This window comes from Acinonyx jubatus, chromosome E2 (assembly GCF_027475565.1).
Source record: "Acinonyx jubatus isolate Ajub_Pintada_27869175 chromosome E2, VMU_Ajub_asm_v1.0, whole genome shotgun sequence".
Taxonomy (NCBI): Eukaryota; Metazoa; Chordata; class Mammalia; order Carnivora; family Felidae; genus Acinonyx; species Acinonyx jubatus.
Window position 1 is genome coordinate 26,560,830 of NC_069396.1, and position 22,696 is coordinate 26,583,525.

Consider the following 22,696-nt stretch of genomic DNA (forward strand, 5'->3'; position numbering starts at 1 on the left):
CCTGACTGGACCTTTTAGACAAGGGAGGAACTCTCTCGTGCCCACGCAGACCCACTTCCCTCCTATATGTGGCTAGATGGGGCTCGTAAACATTTGAGCCCCCCAAGTTAAGAGAATTATTTCAAACAAAGTTACTCTGGGAGAGTCAGTCCACTATTAATTGAACCTGATTCCCTTCACACTCACTTGAAAGAGAAACCCTGGGAAGGAAGGACCAAAAGTAGAACAGGGAGAAAATCGTATGCAACTTGGCCAAAGAGGGCACGCCACAGGCAGATACACAGATACCACTTGCATCGAAAGGGACAAACAGAAGAAAATAATTCTCAGGTCTCCTGTGCAAATTCTGCGTACCTGTGCAAATTCTGCTCTTGTGATTTTAATTTCTGATAACCGTGGATGTTGCTGATCCCTGGGCTCCAGTTTATTATAATATTTCTCAAACATCTCTGTCTCAGTTTTGAGAGCAGAGTTTCCATAACTGCAAGACAGAGGGTATGTGAGTAAGTTCTACTGATGAGAGTTCAAACCCTAAATCACTAGCATTTAACTTACTAGCTACACAGGACCTTTTGAGAGATACTTAACTTCTTGGTGCCTCAGTTTCCCCATCTGTAAAATGGGAATAATAACAGCACTCATTATTTAAGGTTGCAATAAGAAATGCAAAACCTTTGGAACAGTGCCTGGTACCTGATAAGTGCTATTTAAGTATTTGGTTTTTTTTTTTTTTAATCTGCTTAATGTGGGGTGCCTGGGTGGTTCAGTCGGTTAAGCATCTGACTCTTGATTTTGCCTCAGGTCAGATCACACAGTTCATGCAATCGAGGCCCACATCGGGCTCTGTGCTGACAGTGCACAGACTGCTTGAGATTCTCTCTCTTCCTCTCTCTCTCTCAAAAAATAAATAAATATGAAAAAAATTTAATCTGCCTAATGAGCCACAAAATTGAGAACAGGGATTATGGTGAAAACTGTTGCTGAGATGAAGCTACAAATTCACCTTCAAGTATCTTCTAACCCATTTGTAAAGTTCCTTCTGAATTACTACAGGTGTGAAGTTACTATACATCCACAGTCTTCAGATGTTCCCTTTGGCTTATACTTCTCAGTTTTCTATTTTAATATTTATTTATATTTGAGAGAGAGAGAGAGCACAAGCAGGGGGCAGAGACAGAGAGGGAGACACAGAATCAGAAGCAGGTTCCAGGCTCTGAGCTGTCAGCACGGAGCCCAATGTGGGGTTCAGACCCACAAACCATGAGATCATGACCTGAGCTGAAGCCAGATGCTTAACCAACTGAGCCACCCAGGCGCCCCTGTTTCTCAGCTTTTATTTCCAGCACTCAAGAGATGGAAGTATCCACAAGAGGTTTATTATTATAAATGGTGGAAAACCTTTGAACAGGTGGTTCTTGAGCAATTAGGGATGACAGACCTAGTTTATCCTGTACACATCAAGCTTATGACCTTTTTAACTTCTTCATACATGCAACATACAGGTTTTATGTGTGTGTGTGCATCTATCTATCTATACATATGTATGAACAGCTTTAGGTATTTTCATATATTACTGAGCGAATTCTTATGGGCTGAATTTTAAGATTAAAAGAAAAGGCTCATTGGAAAGCCCCAGAAATCAAAGTGCCTTTTTTCTTTTAGCATGTCACGTTCCCCGGGTAGGCTGTGGAGTGGCACCTGAGTCTGAATCCCAGCATCACCACCGACTTGCTGCCTGATGTCAGGAAAGTGGCTAAACCCGTTTCCTTGCCCGCTTCCTAGGGTTACTGTGCCATTATAGAAGGCCATACGTGCAAAACAGTCTGCACGTAACAAGCATTCAAAAACAAGCATCCAAAAAGCGGTAATATTCCCAGTTCTGACCTACACTATTTATAGACATATAGGGGCGCCTGGGTGGCTTAGTCGATTAAGGGTCCAACTTCGGCTCAGGTCATAATCTCCCAGCCCCTCAGTTCGAGCCCTGCGTCAGGCTCTGTGCTGACAGCTCAGTGCCTGAAGCCTGCTTCGAATTCTGTGTTTCCCTCTCTGTCTGCCCCTTCCCCACTCGCGCTCTGTCTCTCGCTCTCAAAAATAAATAAACATTAAAAAAACAAAAGTTGTAGCTATTACTAATATTACCTCAGTTCTGACCTACACTATTTATAGACAAAGAAGTAACATCTGTTCAGCTGCTAGAACAGGATATGCTGTGAGACCAAGAAGTTGTACAATTGACCTCTGAACTCCCAGAAGCCAGCCGGCCGGCCGTACCTGAGCTCTTCCACCAGCCCACACAGCTGGATAATAGGCAGCTCGTTCTCCTCTCCCCCCTGTAACTCGGTGGCAGGGGTCTCAGAGTCCTCATCACTCATCACTCTGCCCAAGTGGCCCTTGTCAATGCTCAGTGAGGCCAAGAGCGCCGTGTGCGAACGGCAGAGCGGCGCGCGGGCTGCGACCTCCAGAGTGCGTTGCCGGAGCGACCGGACGCGTGCGTGCGGGGCGGGACTTCCACAGGCCCCGCCCAGCGCCCCTCCGCCCGTCTTCCCGCGGACCAGAGCGCAGTCACCTACTTCCTCAACAATCGTTCATAACGCGCTGATAATAGCAGGTACTGTTTGCGCGGCACTTACTATGCCCTTGGCACCATGTGAAGCATAGTTTGTGAAAATCCTTGCAACAACCTTGTAATCTTACCTATTATTCTGTTTATTCTCCAAATAGAGGAAACACCCAGAAAGTTCACTCGGTTTGTCAGCTTCTTCCTTCCCTTACCTCACTGTGAGTCCTCTACTCTGTTCACCATCTGATGCTTCATACATACTAACTGCAGTTTCTCTCAGATACCGATATCCTGCATTCCTAGAAGAAAAAAACCTGACTATTAACTGGTATAAACTCAAGAGACATCTCTAAATAGGCACTGAACACCTATTATGTATCCTGGGGGAATGTATGGAGCAGGCAATTCCAGCTCTCCCTTCTGGTTAAATGAGAGGGAAAGAACCCTCAAACCAGCTGTTGCAAATGGAGTGAGGATAGCAATAATGTCGCGCTTCAAACATTTTCATACTCATCATCTCATTTAATCCTCAAAACAGTCTTATGAGATTGGTATTACTGTCTTCATTTTACAGATCGGGAACTGAGCAGTAGAGTAGCTTTGATGAGTTGTCCGTGGTCACAGAGGAATGGAATCAAGCTCTGGCAGAACACAAAGTTCATGCTGTCAACTTCTACATTGTGTGTGTGTCATGGCAAGGATAGGCAAGGCAGCAGGGTAGCTACCTGTCTGTTCCCATTGGGATGGAAGAGGGCAGAGGGCAGAATGGGCAAACTCCTCCTCTGAGGTGGGGGTGGATGTGGTTAGAAAACAAGTTGTGATAAATGCTTGGAGTGGAAGTCAGCTGCCTTCCCCCACCGAGGGACATGCCTTAGCGTCAACACGTAGTCACTAAACTCCAAAGAAAGGCTTTTGTGTTTGGGGGTAAGGTGCACAAATTTTGGGCCAGAGTGGAATTACTGGAGATGACAGTAGAGAGGCTGAGCCCTGCCATCACCTTCTTCTCTCTACTGGTAGACCTCTCTGCACTCTAGAAGCAATGCAGACCACATTTAGAAATACTTAATATTGGGGAGCCTGGGTGGCTCAGTCGGTTAAGTGACCAACTTTGGCTTAGGTCATGATCTTGAAGTCCATGAGTTTGAGCCCCATATCGGGCTATGCCCTGACAGCGTGAAGCCTATTTTGGATTCTCTCCCCCCACCTCTCTCTGCCCTTCCCACACTTGCACTCTCTCTCTCAAAAATAAATAAATAAACATTTCTTTAAAAAAAGCAATACTTAACATGCTCATATGTCAGGTGATACAAATGGAGGCCAGTCCCAGGAGGGCCTGGAGCAAGAAAGGACTCTGCAGCAGGTCCACACTATGATACAAACGGCCCCATCAGTTGTGTTACATGATAGAGCAGATCCTATGGTGTTGGAGGTATCAGTGGTGGGAAAAGATGCAGTGTGAAGCTTAAAGCAATATCCAGTGGAAGAACCACAATGCAGAACCTGAGATTTTGGAAAAAGACCACATCAGGGAATTTCATGCCCTCTGAGAAACAGCTCCTGGCCCGTTACTAGACCCTGGTAGGGACGGGATGCTTAACCATGCATGCATTCAACCCTGCTTATCATGACCTGGGTTCTGTTGGACCCACTGAATCATAAAGTTGGACAGGCCCAGCTTCAGCTCATTGTAAAATGGAAATGTTCCATCCAGGATGGAGTCCCAGCAGGACCAGAGAGCATGAGTAAGCTTTATGAGCAGGAAGCCCACAGCCACTTGTCATCAACCACACTTGCACCAGTACCCCCACTCCAGTTCACACTCATGACCATATTAGGGGAGGGGACAGGGTCATGATCAGCTAAAAGAGGAGGCAAAGCCTGAGCTTGGTTTAGAGATGGGCTGATTTGGAATGTGGGTACAAGCCAAAAAAAAAAAATGGACGGTGGCTGCATTACAACCACATTCGTGGGAAGCCCTGAAAGACAGTAGAACTGGAAAATCTTTTCAAGGGGCAGACCTGTGAGTGGTGGACCTGGCCATCTATTTTGTATGGAAGGAGAAGTGATCTCAGATGAGAAGTGGTTACAGGGACTTGTTAATGGGCAACTTTGGCGTAGGGACTCCCCACCAGCCTGGCTGAAATGTTGTTAGATGCTATAGTCTGAGAAGCTTCCTCTCCAGACTTCTCTGTCTTCTTTCTCAAATGTGAGACCTGTGTTGTGGTCTAAACACTCTCCCTGTCTACTCCTGCTTCGTCTCCTTTGTCTATCACAGGCATTTCCCCCATTAAATAAATCCCTTCATGTCTAATTCCATCTTGGCTTAGAGGACCTGAACTCACACAAATAATAAATTTCAATCTTAAATATATGATTCAAATTTAGTAGCACAGTACGTGTATGAACTAAAATCTGTGCTTACCAAACAAAAATACCTTGCTGTTCTCACTCTGTTTCACTGCATTGCAGTTTTTAAATTGTGGTCACAAAAAAACCAAACACCCAACATAAAATTTAACATCTCAACCATTTCTAAGTATAAAGTTCAGTGGTGTCTGGTAGATTCACATTGCTGTGCAACCAGTCTCCAGAGCTTTTTTATGTTGCAAAACTGAAACTCTGTACCCATTAAACAATAGCTCTCCATTGCCCCCCCCCGCCCCCACCCCTGCCCCCACCCCTGCCCACCACCTTTCTATTTTCTGTCTCCATGAATTTGATTGCTTTAAATTCCTCACATAAACGCAGTCATACAGTATTTGTCTTTTTGTGACTGGCTTTTTCACTTAACATAATGTTCTCAAGGCTCATTCATACACAGCACGTGTCAGAGCTTCCTTCCTATTTAAGGCTGAATAATATTCCATTGTATGTACACACCAATTTTTGCTTATCCACTCATCTGTCAATGGACACTTGGGTTGTTTTCGTCAGTGCTTTAAATTTTAAACGCAAATAAAAATTCCAAAATTTATTAGGTAGTATGCTGTTCGATATTTATGTATGTGCAGTGTATTGTAGGTCAATTATAACTTAATAAAGCTGTAAAACAAGGAAGCAAACAAACACGCTCTCTTCTCTATCCCAGCCTTGTACCTCAGAGCACCTACTCAGTAGCTACACTTGGATGTGTAGTGGGCATGTCAAAATTAACACATCGCTTTTTCTCCTCCCTCCAGATCTGCTTTTTACCCATTCTTTTCCATCTCAGTAACTGGCATCTCCATCCTCCTAGGGACTCAGGCCAAAAAACTGGGAGTAATCCCTTACTAACCCTTAACTCCCCTCTTTTTCTCACCCCTGCATTAGATCTGTGAGCAGATCCCACTGGCTCTGCATTCAGATTAAATCTGGAACTCTTCTTATTACTATGACCACCCCTGTCCAAGCTACCATCATCTTTTGCCTGAATTATTGTGGTTGACCCCTCACTTTGCAATTTATTTCATGTCACTTACACCCCCCAATAAAACCTGGGGGTGGGGTAAAAACACTACCTATTCACCAAATTTTCACCCCTTTTGTACTTTACCTCCTTCAGGTCTTTGCTTAAATTAGTATCTTTGCAATGAGCCTTCCTTAATCATCTAGGTAAAATTGAACCCCATTCCTACCCCCTCCCCCCGACCCTTGGTATTCTCTGTTTTATTTTTCCCATAATGCTTATCTTAAGTAAATTGTTATATATTTTACTTATTTATTTGTTTATCTGCCTTTCCTCCCCAGCCCCACCCCACCCCCACCAACTAAAATATAAGCTCCACGAGGACAGGGAATTTGTTTTGCACACGGATTTATCCCTAGTACCCAAAACAGATGCCCCACAGATATTTGTTAAATAAATGCAAGAATGTGGGGCACCTGGGTGGCTCAGTCAATTGAGCATCCAACTCTTGATTTCAGCTCAGGCCATGATCCTAGGATCGTGGGACTGAGCACTGCATAGGGCTGCATGATGAGTCTGGATCCTGCTTAAGACTCTCTCTCTCTCTCTCTCTCTCTCTCTCTCTCTCTCTCTCTGCCCTCTCCCCAGATCACACACTCTCTCTTTCTCAAATTAAAAAAAAATATATATATATATATTAAAAAATAATAATAAATGCAAGAATGTGAAGGCAGGGCTATGAGGAATTTAAGAGCTCAGGTTCTGGGATCAAACAGACTCAAGTTGGAATCTGAGCACAGTCACTCTTTTGTTGTATGAGTGACTCTGGAGAAGTCCCTCATCACCTCTGTCCCAAAGTCTCTTTCTCCAGAGAAAGGTGAACAAATGGGATAAATGGACAGCTGGGAAGATTCACTAAGGCAGGAGGAGGTATAGAAGAGAGGTGGCAGGAGATGTCATTTTTGGTCTAGTTCTGACACTGCATTGCCACTGTCTTCACTCCTACCTGGAGAGGGACAGTAAACCTTGGGGACCAGCATGGAGGCCATTGAGCTAGCACCAAGCTGAGAATTTCCAGACACTAGGGAGGAAAGCTAAGTCAACTGGTCATGCCTCCCTCTTCTGGGCTTAAGTCAGAGGTTGAATCCTCCTCTGAGGTGGCTGGTAAGGAAGGAAAGGTGGAGACTGTTTGCAAAGATAATCTTCCATGCACTGCCCCCTTTGACCTCCTTCCATTTATAATCCAGAATCCAGCCTTGCCTGTAAGATGACAATACCTTCCTCTCCCCAGGGTGGGTGGGTGTAGCTGGTATCAGAAAGTATTTGCTTCTTCACAAGAGCACAGCCAGCCTCAGTCGTCTGACTGCCAACTTCACTGGCTCTCTTGCACACCCACATCCCCACCCCACCCCCAACATCTATGCCCTTCGAAAATTAAGACACGTAATCTCCACTTTATCACACCCCTTGTAAGCACCAGTTATCTGGACAGCTTGTTTTCAGAGAACATAAATTACTAGATTCAATGATCTTTCAAGAAGACCTCCTTCTTCTTGGCCCCTATTGAGTCCTGGCAATTTAGCAAGCAAAATTCGTTGGTTTTGAAATAAGAACGGAGGATACAAAGGGTGGAGTGAGTACATTCAGGCTTCCTGCTCATGGCCAAAGAGTTCACACGAATACAGCCCACTATCACATCAACTTCTCACCTGTGCTGCTTGCTGATTCTCCTCTTGTCCCCTTCACATCACCACCCCTCCATCTTTGGGCTAGTGTGTCTCACACTCCAGCAACCTGATCCCTCGCTCCTCTATTCCCTAGGAGTCTAGTGACCAGCGGCTCCATTTCCCAGGATCCCTTGCGGGCTGACTTCTGGCTGGCTTCAGCCAATGAGAGACACCCACAGGAGACCGGAGGGCGGGAAGAGAGAGCCTCCAGGGGGTTTCTTCGATGTTGCCTTCCTGCTTTGGCACCACAGTCCTGGTGGGGCATAACCCCTCCATGACCACACCTCCTGTCTGGCATCCTTTCACTCATAGCACCAGCCCACAATAGACACTGGTTTCACCATCCCTCCCCTTCCCTTCATACCTAGAATGCTGCTGGTCCCTGGATACCTCATCATCCTTGTTGATTCCTTTAGCTCTGCCCATGTAAGGATAAATAGTCCCTTGACTAAGGTCTATTCGGTTGAACTGAGTGGAATTCTGTTTCCTGCAGGACCCTGACTAATAAATACATCTGGACTCCACCTACCTGAAGAGTTCATCTCAGCTCCAAAAACAATCCATCCAGTAGCCAGAGAAATTTGCTGTGCATATATCCTTGGGAGAGACTACTGTTGCATATGAAGTCACTCAAAACTGTAGTCCATCAGTTCCTTTTCTAAGAGTCAGGCTTTGTTAGGGAGATGTTACTAGGTATCTAAAAGAAGTGGGAAAGGGAGTGAATTAGAGGTGGGGGTGTCAGGAGCAGAGTGTTTTAGTTCTCTAGGGTTCCAGGCTGGTTTGGCTACTGGCCACTTAACTTGAATAAGTCACTCAGTGTTTTTGTCCCTCAATTTCCACCTTTGTAAAATGAAGATGACATATTTTAAGTGACTACCCTATGCATCTTACAAGTTTACTATCAGGCTGAAATGAGATGGCGTAAGAGAAAGTAATAGTTTGGAAAGCATGACACCATGATAGGTGCGCAGGACCTCCTCCATCTGGAAGGAGTCACTACCCCAGTTTGACAACAATCTGTAGTAGATTATTAAGTGAAAAACTGACTCAGCTTGCAGGCCTTAAATAATAGTGATGATAATAGGCATTATTATTTCTTAATATATTTATTACCAATTAGGTAATATTATTGCTTAATGAAAACACTTATAACAACTATTGTTTCAGTTACTATTTATTGATTGCTAGCTATGTGCCAGACGTTGTGCTAAGCACGTTCTACACATTCTCTCATTGCATCAGTTTGATGGTTCTGTGAGATACAGGTACCTTCTTAACCCCCATTTTACTTGTGAGGAAACTGATGTTCAGAGAAATTAAGCAACTTTCCCCAAATTACTTAGGTATTCTGGGGCTGAAATTCAAATCCAGGTTCATCCAACTTTGCTCTGTCCTCTCATTGTATCCGCCTGTTAGAGCAGTAGTTCTCAGTGGGGGATGGGGGGACAAAATAGCACCCCCAGGGTGAAGTTTGGCAGTGTCTGGAGATATTTTTGTTTAATTTAACTCTGTTAAAATGTTATTGGCATCTAGAGAACAGAAACCAGTGGTAGCGCTTGTTCCCCAGGGCTGTCATAACAAATTACCACACACAGGTGGCTGGAAACAACAAGACTTTATTGTCTCATGATTCTGGAGGCTAGGAGTCCAAAATCAAGGTACTAGCAAGGCCATACTCCTTCTGAAGGCTCTAGAGAACAATCCTTCCTAGGCTGTGGTGTCTTGTAGTTCTATCACAATCCTTCCTTGGCTTGGAACTCTTTCACTCCAGTCTGCCTCCGTCTTCACATGGCCTTCTTCCTTGTATCTTCCTTGTATCTCCTTTTCTTATGAGAACACTAGTCATCAGATTCATGGCCCACCCTAAATCCAAGACAATTTCATCTCAACATCCTTGACTAATTACATCTGCAAAGATCCTTAATTCAAACAAGGTCACATTCTGAGGTTCTAGGTGGACATGAATTTGAGGGGACAGTATTCAGCCCACTAACCCTTCAATGCACAGGACAGCCCCTCACAACAAAGAATTATCTGGCCTCAAATTACAATAGTGCTGAGGTTGAGAAACCCTGCTTTAGAGGGAGACATTTCTTGTCTGAGAAGTGAGAAGAATGTGCCTCTGGTTAATCCACACAGCTACAAACAGAAAGGGTCTCAGAGCACCTTAAAGTCCGGAGGTCACCCTCTGCTTCCACTTTTCTGAACCACTTCTTCTTCTGATAGCCTCCAGTATCTCCATGTGGATGCTGCCCCCTGCCTGGCATTCATACAGCACTTTGCATATTGATTGAAGAATGATACGGTCAGATCCACCCAAAGTGTTAAGCTTCAAATAGTATTAAGCTTCAAAAGAAATGCCTGACTTCTTCTTTCACAAATGGGAAGATGTTCAAAAATCAGAGAAAGGAACTGGAGCTTTTGGGCAAGTGACTATTTGCAAGTTATGGGAGAGGGACCAGCCCTGCGAAGTGGATCATCTGGTGGCTGCCAGGGCACTTTCCTCCATTCTTTCAAGAAATATTTGTTGAGCACCTACTGTATGCCCTGAGGATGCAGCAGTGAGCAGCAAGGCTGGTGTGCCTGCTCACATGAACCATCCAGTCTGATATGAACACTTATAATCCAGTGTGATAAGTGCTATAAGAGGGAAATGCAAGGTGCTTAGATTTCAAGTGGTCATAAAGGGCTTTCTGGAGCAAGTGAAGTCTAAGCTGACATTTAGAGACTGAGTAAGATTCAGATGCAGGTGGGTCAGGCTAATTAGTCCAAAGTCAACCACAATTTTAGCCCCTAAGCAAAGACCAAGGGAAGAATAGCATTGGGAGAGGAGAGAGCTTGTGCAAAGGCCCAGAGGGGAGAGTGAGCATGTTTGAGGAACTGAAGGAAGGCCAGTCTATGCTTCACCCCCACAGAACAAAGCAGAGAAGGTTATTGCTAAGGTCCACCTTCTGGTTTTCCTCCTTGCCTTCTGAGGGCTCCCTTTGACTTCCCTTTCCAATTTGAGCTGTTATTAGATGCTTTCTCTTGGTGTCCATGTTGAGCACAATTCCCTTCTCAGTTTCAGGGACCCCCATCTAGGTCTGATCCCCTGGTCAGGACAAAAGGCCTTTGATCTTATCCAGAAGCAAAAGGGGACATCAGGCGTGACCAGACATCTTTGGTATCTTACAAAATGTGTAGAAATTGCTTTTGTCCCAGCCAGGGTGAGGCAGAGGCAGAGGCAGAAAGTCCTGGGAAAGCATCAGAGCTGGGGCAAGTTCACTCCCAAGGTAGCCCCCACTTTGGAAATCAGAATCAGAGGCACATAGCTGAGGCCCAGGACAGTCAACATCACTGTGCTTCCTGCTCTCTCTGGATCATGGAGGAGCAAAAGTGTTAAGAGCCTGGACTCTGGAGCTAATGACCTGAGTTCAAACCCAGCCCCAGACCATTCCTAGTTGTGTGACTTGAAGTAAGTCAACTCATTTCTCTTTATATTAGTGCTGCCCCCTAGAGCAGTGTGTGTGTGTGTGTGTGTGTATGCAACTGAGGGGGTCATGAGAGAACTCCTGTAAGAGTTCACGGGACTTGACACCCAAAAAGTACCCAGGCCTTTGGCCTTATTTTTCTTCTCATCTTTCACCATGAACCCAGGCCCACCCTCCTCTTTCATCCAGTTTCCAGGGAAGCTCCCTAGGCTAAGATGAATGAAGCAGGAAATGGAAAAAGAAAATAATCCTTCCATTAGGGTATTCACTTTTTTTTTTAATTCCGGTATAATCAACACACAGCATTATATTAGTTTCAGATGTACAATATCATGATTCAACAATTCTATGCATTACTAAGTGCTCATCATGATAATAAGTGTGATCTTAATCCCCTTCACCTATTTCACCTCTTCCCCCACTCACCTCCCTTCTGGAAACTACTAGTTTGTTCTCTATAGGTAAGGGTCTGTTCTTTTGTTTTTCTCTTTTTTGTGTGTGCTTGTTTATTTTCTTTCTTAAATTCCATTTATGAGTGAAATCACATGGTATTTTTCTTTCTCCGATGGACTTATTTCATTTAGCATTATACCTTCTAAATCCATCCATGTTGTTGCAAATGGCAAGATTTCATTCTTTTTTATGGCTGAGTAATATTCCACTATATATATACATATGTGTGTATATATACATACATACACACTATATATATACATACTATATATATATATATTATATATATGTATGTATATGTATCACATCTTTTTTATTTATCTTCATCTATCAGTGGACACTTGGGTTGCTTCTATAATTTGGCTATTGTAAATAATGTTGCAATAAACATCAGGGTACATATATCTTTTCAAATTAGTGTTTGTCTACTGGATCACTTTTTTTTAAGTAAAGTTTTTATTAAAGAGTATCATACAGGAAGCTGTGCACAAACCATAAATGCACAGCTTGACAAAATTTCAAAAACTGAACACACTTGTGTCACCAACACATGGCTGAAGAAACAGAGCATTACCAGCACCCCCGCAGGCCCTCCAAATACTCCTTAACTGTCACCACCACCTTGTAGAGTAACCATGACCCTGACTTCTGAAGCAGACATAAGTGTTGCCTCTTTCCCTATTTATATAAATGAAATCATGCAGCCCATGTGCTCTTTTGTGTCTGACTTCCTTCACTCACCATCATGTTGATGGGAGTCATCTACGTTGATGTGGGTAATCAGAGATCTTTCATTCTCATGGCTATACAGTGTTTCACTCTGTTTGTCCATTCCGCTGTTGGTGCGCTTTTGGGGAGTTTCCAGTATGAGACTATTGTAATAAGTGCTACTATGAACATTCCAGTAAATGTCTTCTGGTGAACATATGTATACATTTCTGTCACATATACACTTAGGAGTGCAATTGCTAGCTAGTAGATACTGTCAAACAGCTTTCCAGAGTGATGATAGCAGGTGTTCACTTTTTAATTTTTTTAACGTTTATTTATTTTTGAGACAGAGAGAGGCAGAGCATGAAAAGGGGAGGGACAGAGAGAGAGGGAGACACAGAATCTGAAACAGGCTCCAGGCTCCAAGCTGTCAGCACAGAGCCTGACGCGGGGCTCGAACTCACGGACTGTGAGATCATGACCTGAGCCGAAGTCGGTGGCTCCGACCGAGCCACCCAGGCGCCCCATGGTGTTCACTTTTTAAAACAATCTGTGACACAGGGCACTATGACCTCCTTCCAGACACACACACATTTAGGAAGCATGGGTCTGTGCCAGGCACTGAATGAGCTACCAGAAGGCCACCGTGGAAGTGCCATGGGCTAGTCCTGGCCCTGTGTGCCCTGAAATCTATCTCCTCTTCATCCCTCTCCCTTTCTCCTTCCCCTTGAATGTGTTGTGAGGGGAGGGCAGGGGTAACCTAGGGAGACTTTCAAGCTACATTCCCCAGGCTCCTGTGTCAGCTGGTGGGCCCTGGATGGAGCTCAGCAGACAGGAGAAAGGAAAAAAACTGGGGGATGGGGGCTTTCTCGCTCTCTCTGTCTGGTTGTGGCTGCGTCTCTTCCATGGCTCCAGCTCCCACAAGACAGGCCTGTTGTGGTTCCGGCTTCCTCAGGTGACCCTGGCCTTTGGGCTCCAGTGACGTCACCTGCTCCCTTGCCCCTCCAGCTGACAGGTAACCGTGACTTTTTACACTTGGTGTGTCATAGTCCTCCCCCCTCTTCCACCACCTATGCATCCAATCAATTCCCTGTAATCATACCGTTTTTAGATGCTTTAGAATGATTTCCTTTTCCGGGTTGGACCCTGACTGACCCTGGCAGAGACCTCCAGGGTAAAATGACAGTCTTATTCACCAAGCCCATTGCGCTGCTGGTAGCAGATGAGACATGTAGGTGGGGGGTGGCCATTGCACCTAGGTTGCCTGGGTAGTCATCAGGACTTTCACCAGGAGGACTTTCATCAGATAGGGGCAGCTGCTCCTCCCGGAGCAAGGAGCAGTGTTGGCATGCCCACCTCAGTGTCCTGCTAGCCAAGGCCACTCGTTCCAGGGCATCCCTCTGTCTGGTTCTATGGAACGGAGGTCTGTGGCTGGTCTCAGCATGAGCTGCCCGTGGTGGCTATTTGCCTTTGTGGGGAGTAGCCTCAGACTGAAGAATGGCATCTTAGATTTCATGGTGATCCTCGCGCCTTATGCACAGTAAATACTAATAATTCACACATGAGCATTTACTATGTGCAGGCATGATTCCGAGCACTTGACAGGTCTTAGTAAGACATGTTATTACGATCCCATTTTACAGATAGAAATTGAAGCATAGGAGCTAAAGTAACTGATACTCCACTGATGTTTGTTGATGACAATAGCTTCAATAATTAGTGTGGCAGAGTGCTTAAAAACACTGGCCTTGGTGGATGCCTGGGTGGCTCAGTCAGGTAATTATCTGACTCTTGATTTCAGCTCAGATAATGATTTCATGGTTCATGAGATCAAACCCCCACAGCATCGGGCTCTGTGCTAACAGCACTGAACCTGCTTGAGATTCTCTCTCTCCTTCTCTCTCTGCCGCTCCCCAACTTTTGCATGCACACATGTGCATGTGCTCTCTCTCTCTCTCTCTAAAAAATAAATAAACTTTAAAAAGAAACAAAAAAACCTCACTGGCTTTGGAATTCAAAAGACGATGGTTTGAATCTAGATTCTGCCCCTTGCTTATTTGTGATTTTCCTCTGTTTCCTTTTCAGTAAAACAAGGTTAATGATGCCCACCTCCCCTGATTCCTGAGCAGATTAAATAATGAGTGAGCATCAGTGGTAGTACAGCTTGAAAAATTCAAACATGTATGTTTATGTATACATATGATATATAATGCAAAATTATACTTTATTGTGTATATGCTACAATTCAGGGTTTTGCAATCATATGCTTATTTATGAGTAGTAACTGCCTGTAAACAAGTTATGATCTTCAGATTTAACAAGCCAATGATTAACTTATTTTATCTGATAAAATAATATATATAATGAATTTGCCTATGTTATCCCAGACACTAGCCTCAGATCATAAATTACCCCTTTTGGGATCACATTAATAATCCCAATCCAAGAGGTGTATTTTTAATACTGTGCTATCTAGGGGCGCCTGGGTGGCGCAGTCGGTTAAGCATCCGACTTCAGCCAGGTCACGATCTCGCCGTCCGTGAGTTCGAGCCCCGCGTCAGGCTCTGGGCTGATGGCTCAGAGCCTGGAGCCTGTTTCCGATTCTGTGTCTCCCTCTCTCGCTGCCCCTCCCCCGTTCATGCTCTGTCTCTCTCTGTCCCAAAAAAAGTAAATAAAACGTTGAAAAAAAAAATTTAATACTGTGCTATCTAAAATTTTTTATTTTGAAATAATTTCAGTTGCAAAATAGAATAAAGAATTGTCAGACACCTTTTACACAGATTTTCTACATTCCCCATAGGTTAATATTTTATGACATTTGCTTTATCATTCTCTCTTTATACATTATATATATACACACATATATATATACACATATATATGTACACACATATATATACATATATATATATGTGTGTGTGTGTGTGCGTATATATATATATATATATATATATATATATATATATATAGGGGGGTGTTCATCTATATCCCTTACCCAAATGTTTCCTTTTTTCTTAAACATTTGAGAGTAGTTGCAGATCTGATGTGCCCCTTTATCCCTAAATACTTCAGTGTGAAATTTCCTAAAAGCAAGAACATTTTCTCGTAAGATTATGAAAATCAAGACATAAACATTGATTTAATATTGATATCTAACATAGAGATCTAACCTAAATTTTCTCAGTTGTCCCACTAATGCCTTTTATAGCAAAATAGCAACATGAATTTTTCTGGTCCAGAATTGCATTAAGTGGCCACATGTATTTAGTTTCCTTCGATCTGAAACAGTATCTTAGTCTTTGTCTTTCCTGACCTTGACATTTGTGAGGAATAAAGGCCGGTTAGTTTGAACAGTGCTCCACAATTTGGGTTTGTCGTATGTTACGTTGTGATTGCATTGCAGTTCTGCATCTTGGGCAAGAGTATCACAGAAGTGATGTGTCATTCTCAGGGCAACTTGTCAGGAGGCATTTGATAATATCATCTGGTTTTAACTTTGATCACTTGGTTAAGGTGGTGCCTGCCAAGTTTCTCTGGTATAAAATTAGTGTTTTTCCCTTTGTTGTTTATAAGTATCTTGTAGGGAGATACTTTAAGTCTATATAAATATCCTGTTTCCCATCAGACCTCACCCACCAGTTTTAGTATTCGTTGGTAACTCTTGCCTAGATAGATTGTTACTATGACAGCTGCCAAATGGTGATTTTTCTAAATCCACCATTCCTTTTATGTCTATTAGTCTGGATTCTACTTTATTTACTTACATCAATATGGACTCATGGATTCTTATTTTATTCTGGGAGTTGTAATCCCTTACTATCATTCTTTGATTTGATGCTTAAATTACACCAACTTTGGCCAGCCAATGGGAACTCCTTAAAGCTGGCTACTTTGTCCTTTTGACATGTTTCCACCATTTTGTGTTTTCTTACTTTCTGGAAAACTAGATGTTCATATATATTTCCCTTACTCAAATCTGGAATCAGCCATTTCTTCAAACAACCCTAGTTTATTTTAGTGGAGAATTTAAACGTTAACTTTAAAAAATGATGAAGGAAAGGAAGAAGGAAGAGGTGGAAGAGAAGGTGAAATGCCCAAAAGGGGGGCAGAGAGGTTTACAAATATTATAGCATATGTTTTGAGTGTTTACATTTAACAAATCAATTGTTTTATTTATTTTTTAAATGATTTTAAATTCTTTTTTAAAAATGTTTATTTATTTATTTTTGAGGTGGGGGGCGGGGGCAGAGAGAGAGAGGGAGAGATTGAATCCCAAGCAGTCTCTACGCTGCCAGCTGTGGGGCTTGAACTCACCGACGGTGAGTGAGATCATGACCTGAGTCAAGATCAAGAGTCGGATGCTTAACCAACTGAGCCACCCAGGTGTCCCCAAATCAATAGTTTTAAAACCAAAAGTATGATGCAAATATAATTGTGCTCCTCATAAGATAGTTATACCAAAAGTCTGCTTTTGAGGTTCTCCTGAATGTGGGTCCAAACCATCTCCCTGCCTCCCCAGCACACTCCATAATGCCCTATGCCAATAGTGCTTAAATGGGGAGGAGCAGGGAAATCCACAACGTGATGGTGAATCTCAGGGAGCTCAGGTCTTTCTTCTCAGAATTGACCTCAGCCCCCAACCCCTAGAGCGACTGTGCTAATATCTGTTTTATATATGAATAGATTGGGATTTTACTCAGTTTTATTTGAGGAAGCTTTAGGGCAGTGGGGTGGGAAAGGTGGTTAAGGCGAGTCAGGCTATTTGATTTCAAATCCTAGCTCTGGTGAGTGACTTAACTGCTCTAGGCCTCAGTTGCGTCATCTGTCAAATGGGGATGTTTTGCCCCCAGAGCCTTTTGGAGAGGGTGACACTGATATATGTCAAGCACAGGGAGCAGCAGCTGGCATGTGAGAGTTTTGTGCTGGTGTCCTGACTTCTGAATGAGTCCGCTGCCTTTAGAGACGTCTTTCCAGTCTACATGCACCACTAAAATTGGGCCCTCAGGATTCCACCTACCCTCAAGGATTGGTGCCCACAAACTACAAATCATGGCCCACTCCAGCCCATCTTCAGTCCTGGTCACCTGCAGGCACCTGTGCCCCAGACACCTTTCATTCACCTTTCACCTTTCCCCTGTGTCACTCAGGACCCTTTCCAGTGCAAGTGACAGAATCCCGACTCCTACCAGGTTACACAAAGTAAGGACCCATCGTCTCCAAGGGTCCTTTCTCGACCTTTAGGCACGGCTGGATCCAGGGGTAAAATTACTCCACCAACCCCCTCAATCTCTTCTGGACTCAATTTTCCTCTGTATTGGCTTCACTTTTATGGGGCAGCAAGATGACCAATGGCCCCAGCCTCACATCCTACCAGCTGAGCGACCCCAGAAAAGAGAATGTCTTTCCTAGTAGCTTTAGCAAAGGTCCTAAGGGCTGATGCCTATTGGCTTGTTTGGGTTACATGCTGTGCTAGGTCTCTCCTATTTGCCCCTCCATGGCCTCTCTCCACCTCTGTGCCTTGGGAGCCCAACCCATGCAGATCACAAAAACAGACACTCTTGCCTTCTGGGTTTAGGTTGTGCTCAGCAAATGGGAGGCACATGTAAGAGACTGGAGGGTAGGAAGAGGTTACCGTCAGGGTGTGGATTTTGCCCCTCTTTCCCTCCCAAGTTGCTATGAACTGTCTGTGTCCACTGAAGGTCCCATCTCCTGCCAAGGGACATTTTCCATATAACACCATTCCTCGTGGACCCAGTAATCAATTATTCCCTCTCCTTACCTCTCTAGTCTAGGAGGGATGATTGCTCCTAGCCATTGGAGGTCCCCGAGTACCACACCAGTCGTTGTTGGCTTCCCTGCATCCTGCCTTCACCTTTGTAAAAGGCCCGTCATTATACTTTCCTCAGGGACCCTGCTGAATGTGTCACCTGCGTCCTGCTGATGCATATGCTCACCTCTGGAGCACAGGTGAGGTCTTAAGTGACCACAAAAGAAGGACCAGACAGAGTAACAAAGAGGTGAGTGTCAGAGTGCTTTGTCAACCCCAACGCATGGGACCATGGTGGGGGTGTCAGGCTGGAAAGCCAGGGTCCCTCTTGGTCCTAGTTTCATCCTCCTTCCTCTGAGTTTCACTGAGTGACAGGGTGAGAAAGAGAACTAGATGTGGAGTCCAGGGCCAACCACCCCCTCCCTCTTATATGTCCCACTATGTGTGACCTGAACAAGGGACTCCACTTCTCTGAGCCTCTCTTAAGAGAAGAAATCTTACCTGCCTCCCCCACAGGGCTGCTAGCAGAATTGGATAAAATTGGCTAGGGGGAGGGATGGCTGATTTCTGGAGTTCTCTATCTACTGTGTGTTGTGGGGCCTCAGGACTTTGGGGGCCCTCAGGGGCATCACTTTCCTTCCCATTGTGGTTCCATTTGTTTCCATCTTGACCACAGAATATCTCAGTTCTCTGTCAGCCACTTTCTACATGATCTTAGAGATAATCTCCTGCACGCCCATACCCCTGTCACCAGCAATGCTACGAAAGTCAAGTGTGATAACATCTGTTTATGGTCTGTCTCTGCCACCCTACCAGCAGGAGACTGTAATCTCCTTGAAGGCAGGGACACCGTGTTTTGTCCACTGTCATATGCCCACATCTAGGAGAAACCAGCACAGATCAAGTGCTCAGGAAGTACATGTTGAAGGAACAGAGGCAAACAGTCATCGAGAAAGACCAACTGTTGTTGTGTTACTCCTGTATGTTAAAAAGCAAAATAAAGAAGCATAAAAAGAGGGTTATAAGAATTGCCCACATAGCCAGCCTGACTATGGTAACACCTATATAACAGGCTTGTTGTAAGACTGACATGAGATTGTGCGTGTAGGGCACTTGGCGCCCTGCCCAGCCAAGGGCACGAGTGTCATCAATGCTGGGTGGATGCAGAAGCAGTGACCCATTCAGGGACCGAGCTTGTCTGGGGGCCCTCTGCTCCTGCTAGCCTAGCTGCAGCTGCTTAGCTAACATTGGATCCCAAGCAGGGAAACCATTGTCTCAGGACAGTGTCTTGTGTCTTAAGGAGGGACGCTGTGGCAGACCAAAAAGCAAAGAGGACCTGTGGCGTTGGCTGAGAGATACTGCACTCAGTTACTAACTTGTCCTTCAGATAAGTGGTCTCATATTTTAAGATTTCAGTCTCCTCATCTGGAAAATGGGGATATTTACACTCAGTTCTTTACTTATGGGTGGTCCTGAGGGCCAAATAAGAAAGTGGCTATACTTAAAAGCTTTTTTTTAATAAAAGGTCCCTAACAAAGCTCAACGGATGATTAAAAGCATTTGCTGTCTCCAAACCACCCCCCACACACCCATAGGCCCAAGGGTGCTTAGATCCCCATTTTCAAAACTCATCCCTAGTCCCCTTCCATCCCTCCTCTTCTTCCTTTGCTCTAATCAATGGATCTTGATTGATCAATGAACAGCCCCACCCCTCCAATCCAGGCTGGCTCCCAGATAGCTTTGTGTAAAGGCCTGGATTAAAATGGTCCCTGTTTCTATTGATTTGGAAAGAACTCCTCCTTTAGGATTGTTGAGACAGGATGCTCTCTGGGCTCCAGCCCCAACGGCAGCTCATGTGGAAGAAGAGGAGAGATCCATCTCCACTCCTCCTGAAAAGTGAGTCACCCTGTCAACATGCCCTTCTGATGTCACAGCTGGTTCTACCAGATCCCTCTGGAGCTGGGCCTCACCCCTGCCAAGATGGAACCTTCACTCTCCTCCTTTGTCAAAAGCAGGAAACACTTGCCAGACAGAACTACCAGGACCCCAGAGCCCCATTCTATTGAAAAGTCTGTCATACTATCATAGTTTTTGTCAAACAATTATTACTGAATGACAGGAAAGAGAAAACTTTCCCTTCCTCTCTGCCCTCCATCTCAATCCATGCCCTAGAATAATCCATTATTAATAGCTTGGTGTGGAATATTCCAGATTCTGTATAATGCATATTCAATTTTCTTTATTAGGACTATATTATTTTTATAGTAGTTTTAGGTTCACAGCAAAATTGAAGGGAAGGTATAGAGATTCACCATATACTTCTTGCCCCCCCCCCACCTGCCAACATGCACAGCTTCCTCCATTACCAACATCCCCCTCCAGGGTGGCACATTTGTTATAGCTGATTAGCCAACATTTATATGTCATAATCACCCAAAGTCCATAGTTTATGTTACAGTTCACTCTTGGTGGTGGACATTCTATGGGTTTGGACAAATGTACAGTGACATGTATCCATTATTCTGGTACCATGTATTCTCACTGCTCTAAGAATCCTCTGCACTCCGTCTATTCACCCCCTCTCTTCACACCCAACCCCTGGCAGCCACTGATCCTTTTACTGTCTCTATCATTTTGCCTTTTCCAGAATGTCATATAGCTGGTATTATATACAGTGTGTAGCCTTTTCGTACTGGCTTCTTTCACTTACTAATCTGCATACAAGGTTCTTCCATGTTTTTGCATGGCTTGATGGCCCGTTTCTTTTCAGCCCTGAAAGATACTCCATTGTCTGGAAGGACCACCATTTATGCACCCGCCTACTGAAGGATGCCTTGGTTGCTCCCAAGCTTTGGCAATTATGAAAAAAGCTGCTATAAATATCCATGTACAGGTTTGGGTGTGGATATAAACTTTCAGCTCCCTTGGGTAAATATCAAGGAGTGTGATTGCTGGATCACACGGTAAGAACAGGCTTAGTTTTGTAAGAAATAGTCAAACTGTCTTCCAAAGTGGCTTTCCCATTCCGTATTCCTGCTAGCAATGAATGAGTTTCCTGTCGCCCCACATCATCTGCAGCATTTGGTGCTGTCAGTGTTCCAGAATTTGGCCTCTCTGAAATGTGGGTAATGGTATCTCATTGTTGTTTTAATTTTCCTTTCCCTGATGGTATATTACGTGGAACAACTTTTATGTTTGTTTACCATCTAAATATCTTCTTTGGTGAGATATCTGTGAAGATCTTTGACCCATTTTCCTTTTTTTTTTTTAATTTTTTTTTTTAACGTTTATTTATATTTGAGACAGAGAGAGACAGAGCATGAACGGGGGAGGGTCAGAGAGAGAGGGAGACACAGAATCTGAAACAGGCTCCAGGCTCTGAGCAGTCAGCACAGAGTCCCACGCGGGGCTCAAACTCACATACCACGAGATCGTGACCTGAGCCGAAGTCGGACGCTTAACCGACTGAGCCACCCAGGCGCCCCTTTGACCCATTTTCTAATTGGGATGTTTGTTTTCTTATTGTTGAGTTTAAGTGTTCTTTCTATATTTAGTGCCTTGTATAATAGTGCCTTATCAAATATGCCTTTTGCAAATATTTTCTCCCAATCTGTGGCTTGTCTTCTCAGTTTCTTGATGAATGTTCAGTTTTAAAAATTTAATCTAATTTTACAAGTAATACAAAAATTTATTTTCTGTGGGTGAAAAACAATGAAACGGTACAAAATCTGCCTTGATTTTTATCCTCTGAGTCCACTCTCACCACAGCCCACGGGTTATGCCTGTTATCTCTTCTGAGTGTATTCTTCCCCATCCTGCTCTATGTGTTTTTAATCGCACATGTTTCTATTTCCGTGGGGAATAAATAGCTCTATTTTGTGTGCATGTGGTTTACATAAATGTTGGCATATCACACCTATTGTTTGCCAACTCTGGTCATACTGTCTTGAAAATTCATCTGTGTTAGGATGTATACAGCTACCTCATTCTAAGCATAGCATTGTGTTCCATTAAATGAATGTATTACAATGTATTTAGCTTTTCCCTAGTGGTGGATGCTTAGGTTGCTCCTGATGTTTTCTTCTGTCCCTTTATAAAAACAATCTTCTAAAATTTTGGTCAAATTCATGCATATTCATGGTATTAAAAAATCAAATAATATTATAAGGTTTCTAGCAAATGTTAGTAATGCAACACACACACACACACACGTGCGCACACACACACACACACACACACACACACACACCCCTGAGTCCTGCTCCTCAGAAAGTTACTATTCTTTCAGCTGTTTCTTCTGGCATTTACCTCTGTATTTCTGAATAAGATGTTTACATGCTCTTTCTTTCTTTTCCTTTCTTTCTTTCTCTTTCTTTCTTTCTTTCTTTCTTTCTTTCTTTCTTTCTTTCTTTCTTTCTTTCTTTCTTTCTTTCTTTCAGAGAGGCAGGGAGGGCAATAGAGAGGGGAAGAGAATCTTAGACAAGCTCCATGCCCAGTGCAGGACCCTATGAAGGGCTCGATCTCACAACCATGAGATCATGACCTGAGCCAAAATCAAGAGTCAGGTGCTTAACTGACTAAGCCACCCAGGCACCCTGTGCTATTTCTTGGTTTATCAAT

At 43.9% G+C, this 22,696-nt stretch overlaps 1 protein-coding gene and 1 long non-coding RNA gene across 3 annotated transcripts in view; one reads left to right on the forward strand and one right to left on the reverse strand.

The window, feature by feature from the left end:
- CCDC113 (coiled-coil domain containing 113) overlaps positions 1 to 2,495 on the reverse strand; it is a 27,008-nt gene extending 24,513 nt beyond the window's left edge. The window contains exons 1-2 of one of the 2 annotated variants that reach the window (XM_027075876.2): positions 2,275 to 2,495; positions 355 to 481 (exon numbers count right to left, since the gene is read on the reverse strand). In XM_027075876.2, the coding sequence (XP_026931677.1) occupies positions 355 to 481; positions 2,275 to 2,375 (228 nt within the window). In that variant the 5' untranslated portion in view covers positions 2,376 to 2,495. The remainder of the gene's footprint in view (positions 1 to 354; positions 482 to 2,274) is intronic. The other variant, XM_015074533.3, reaches the window with a different exon arrangement.
- LOC128313316 (uncharacterized) lies at positions 2,457 to 21,351 on the forward strand. Its single transcript, XR_008293838.1, has 4 exons — positions 2,457 to 2,611; positions 18,216 to 18,326; positions 19,882 to 19,972; positions 20,847 to 21,351. It is a non-coding gene; the product is annotated as an uncharacterized LOC128313316 (long non-coding RNA).
- Positions 21,352 to 22,696: the final 1,345 nt, after the last annotated feature.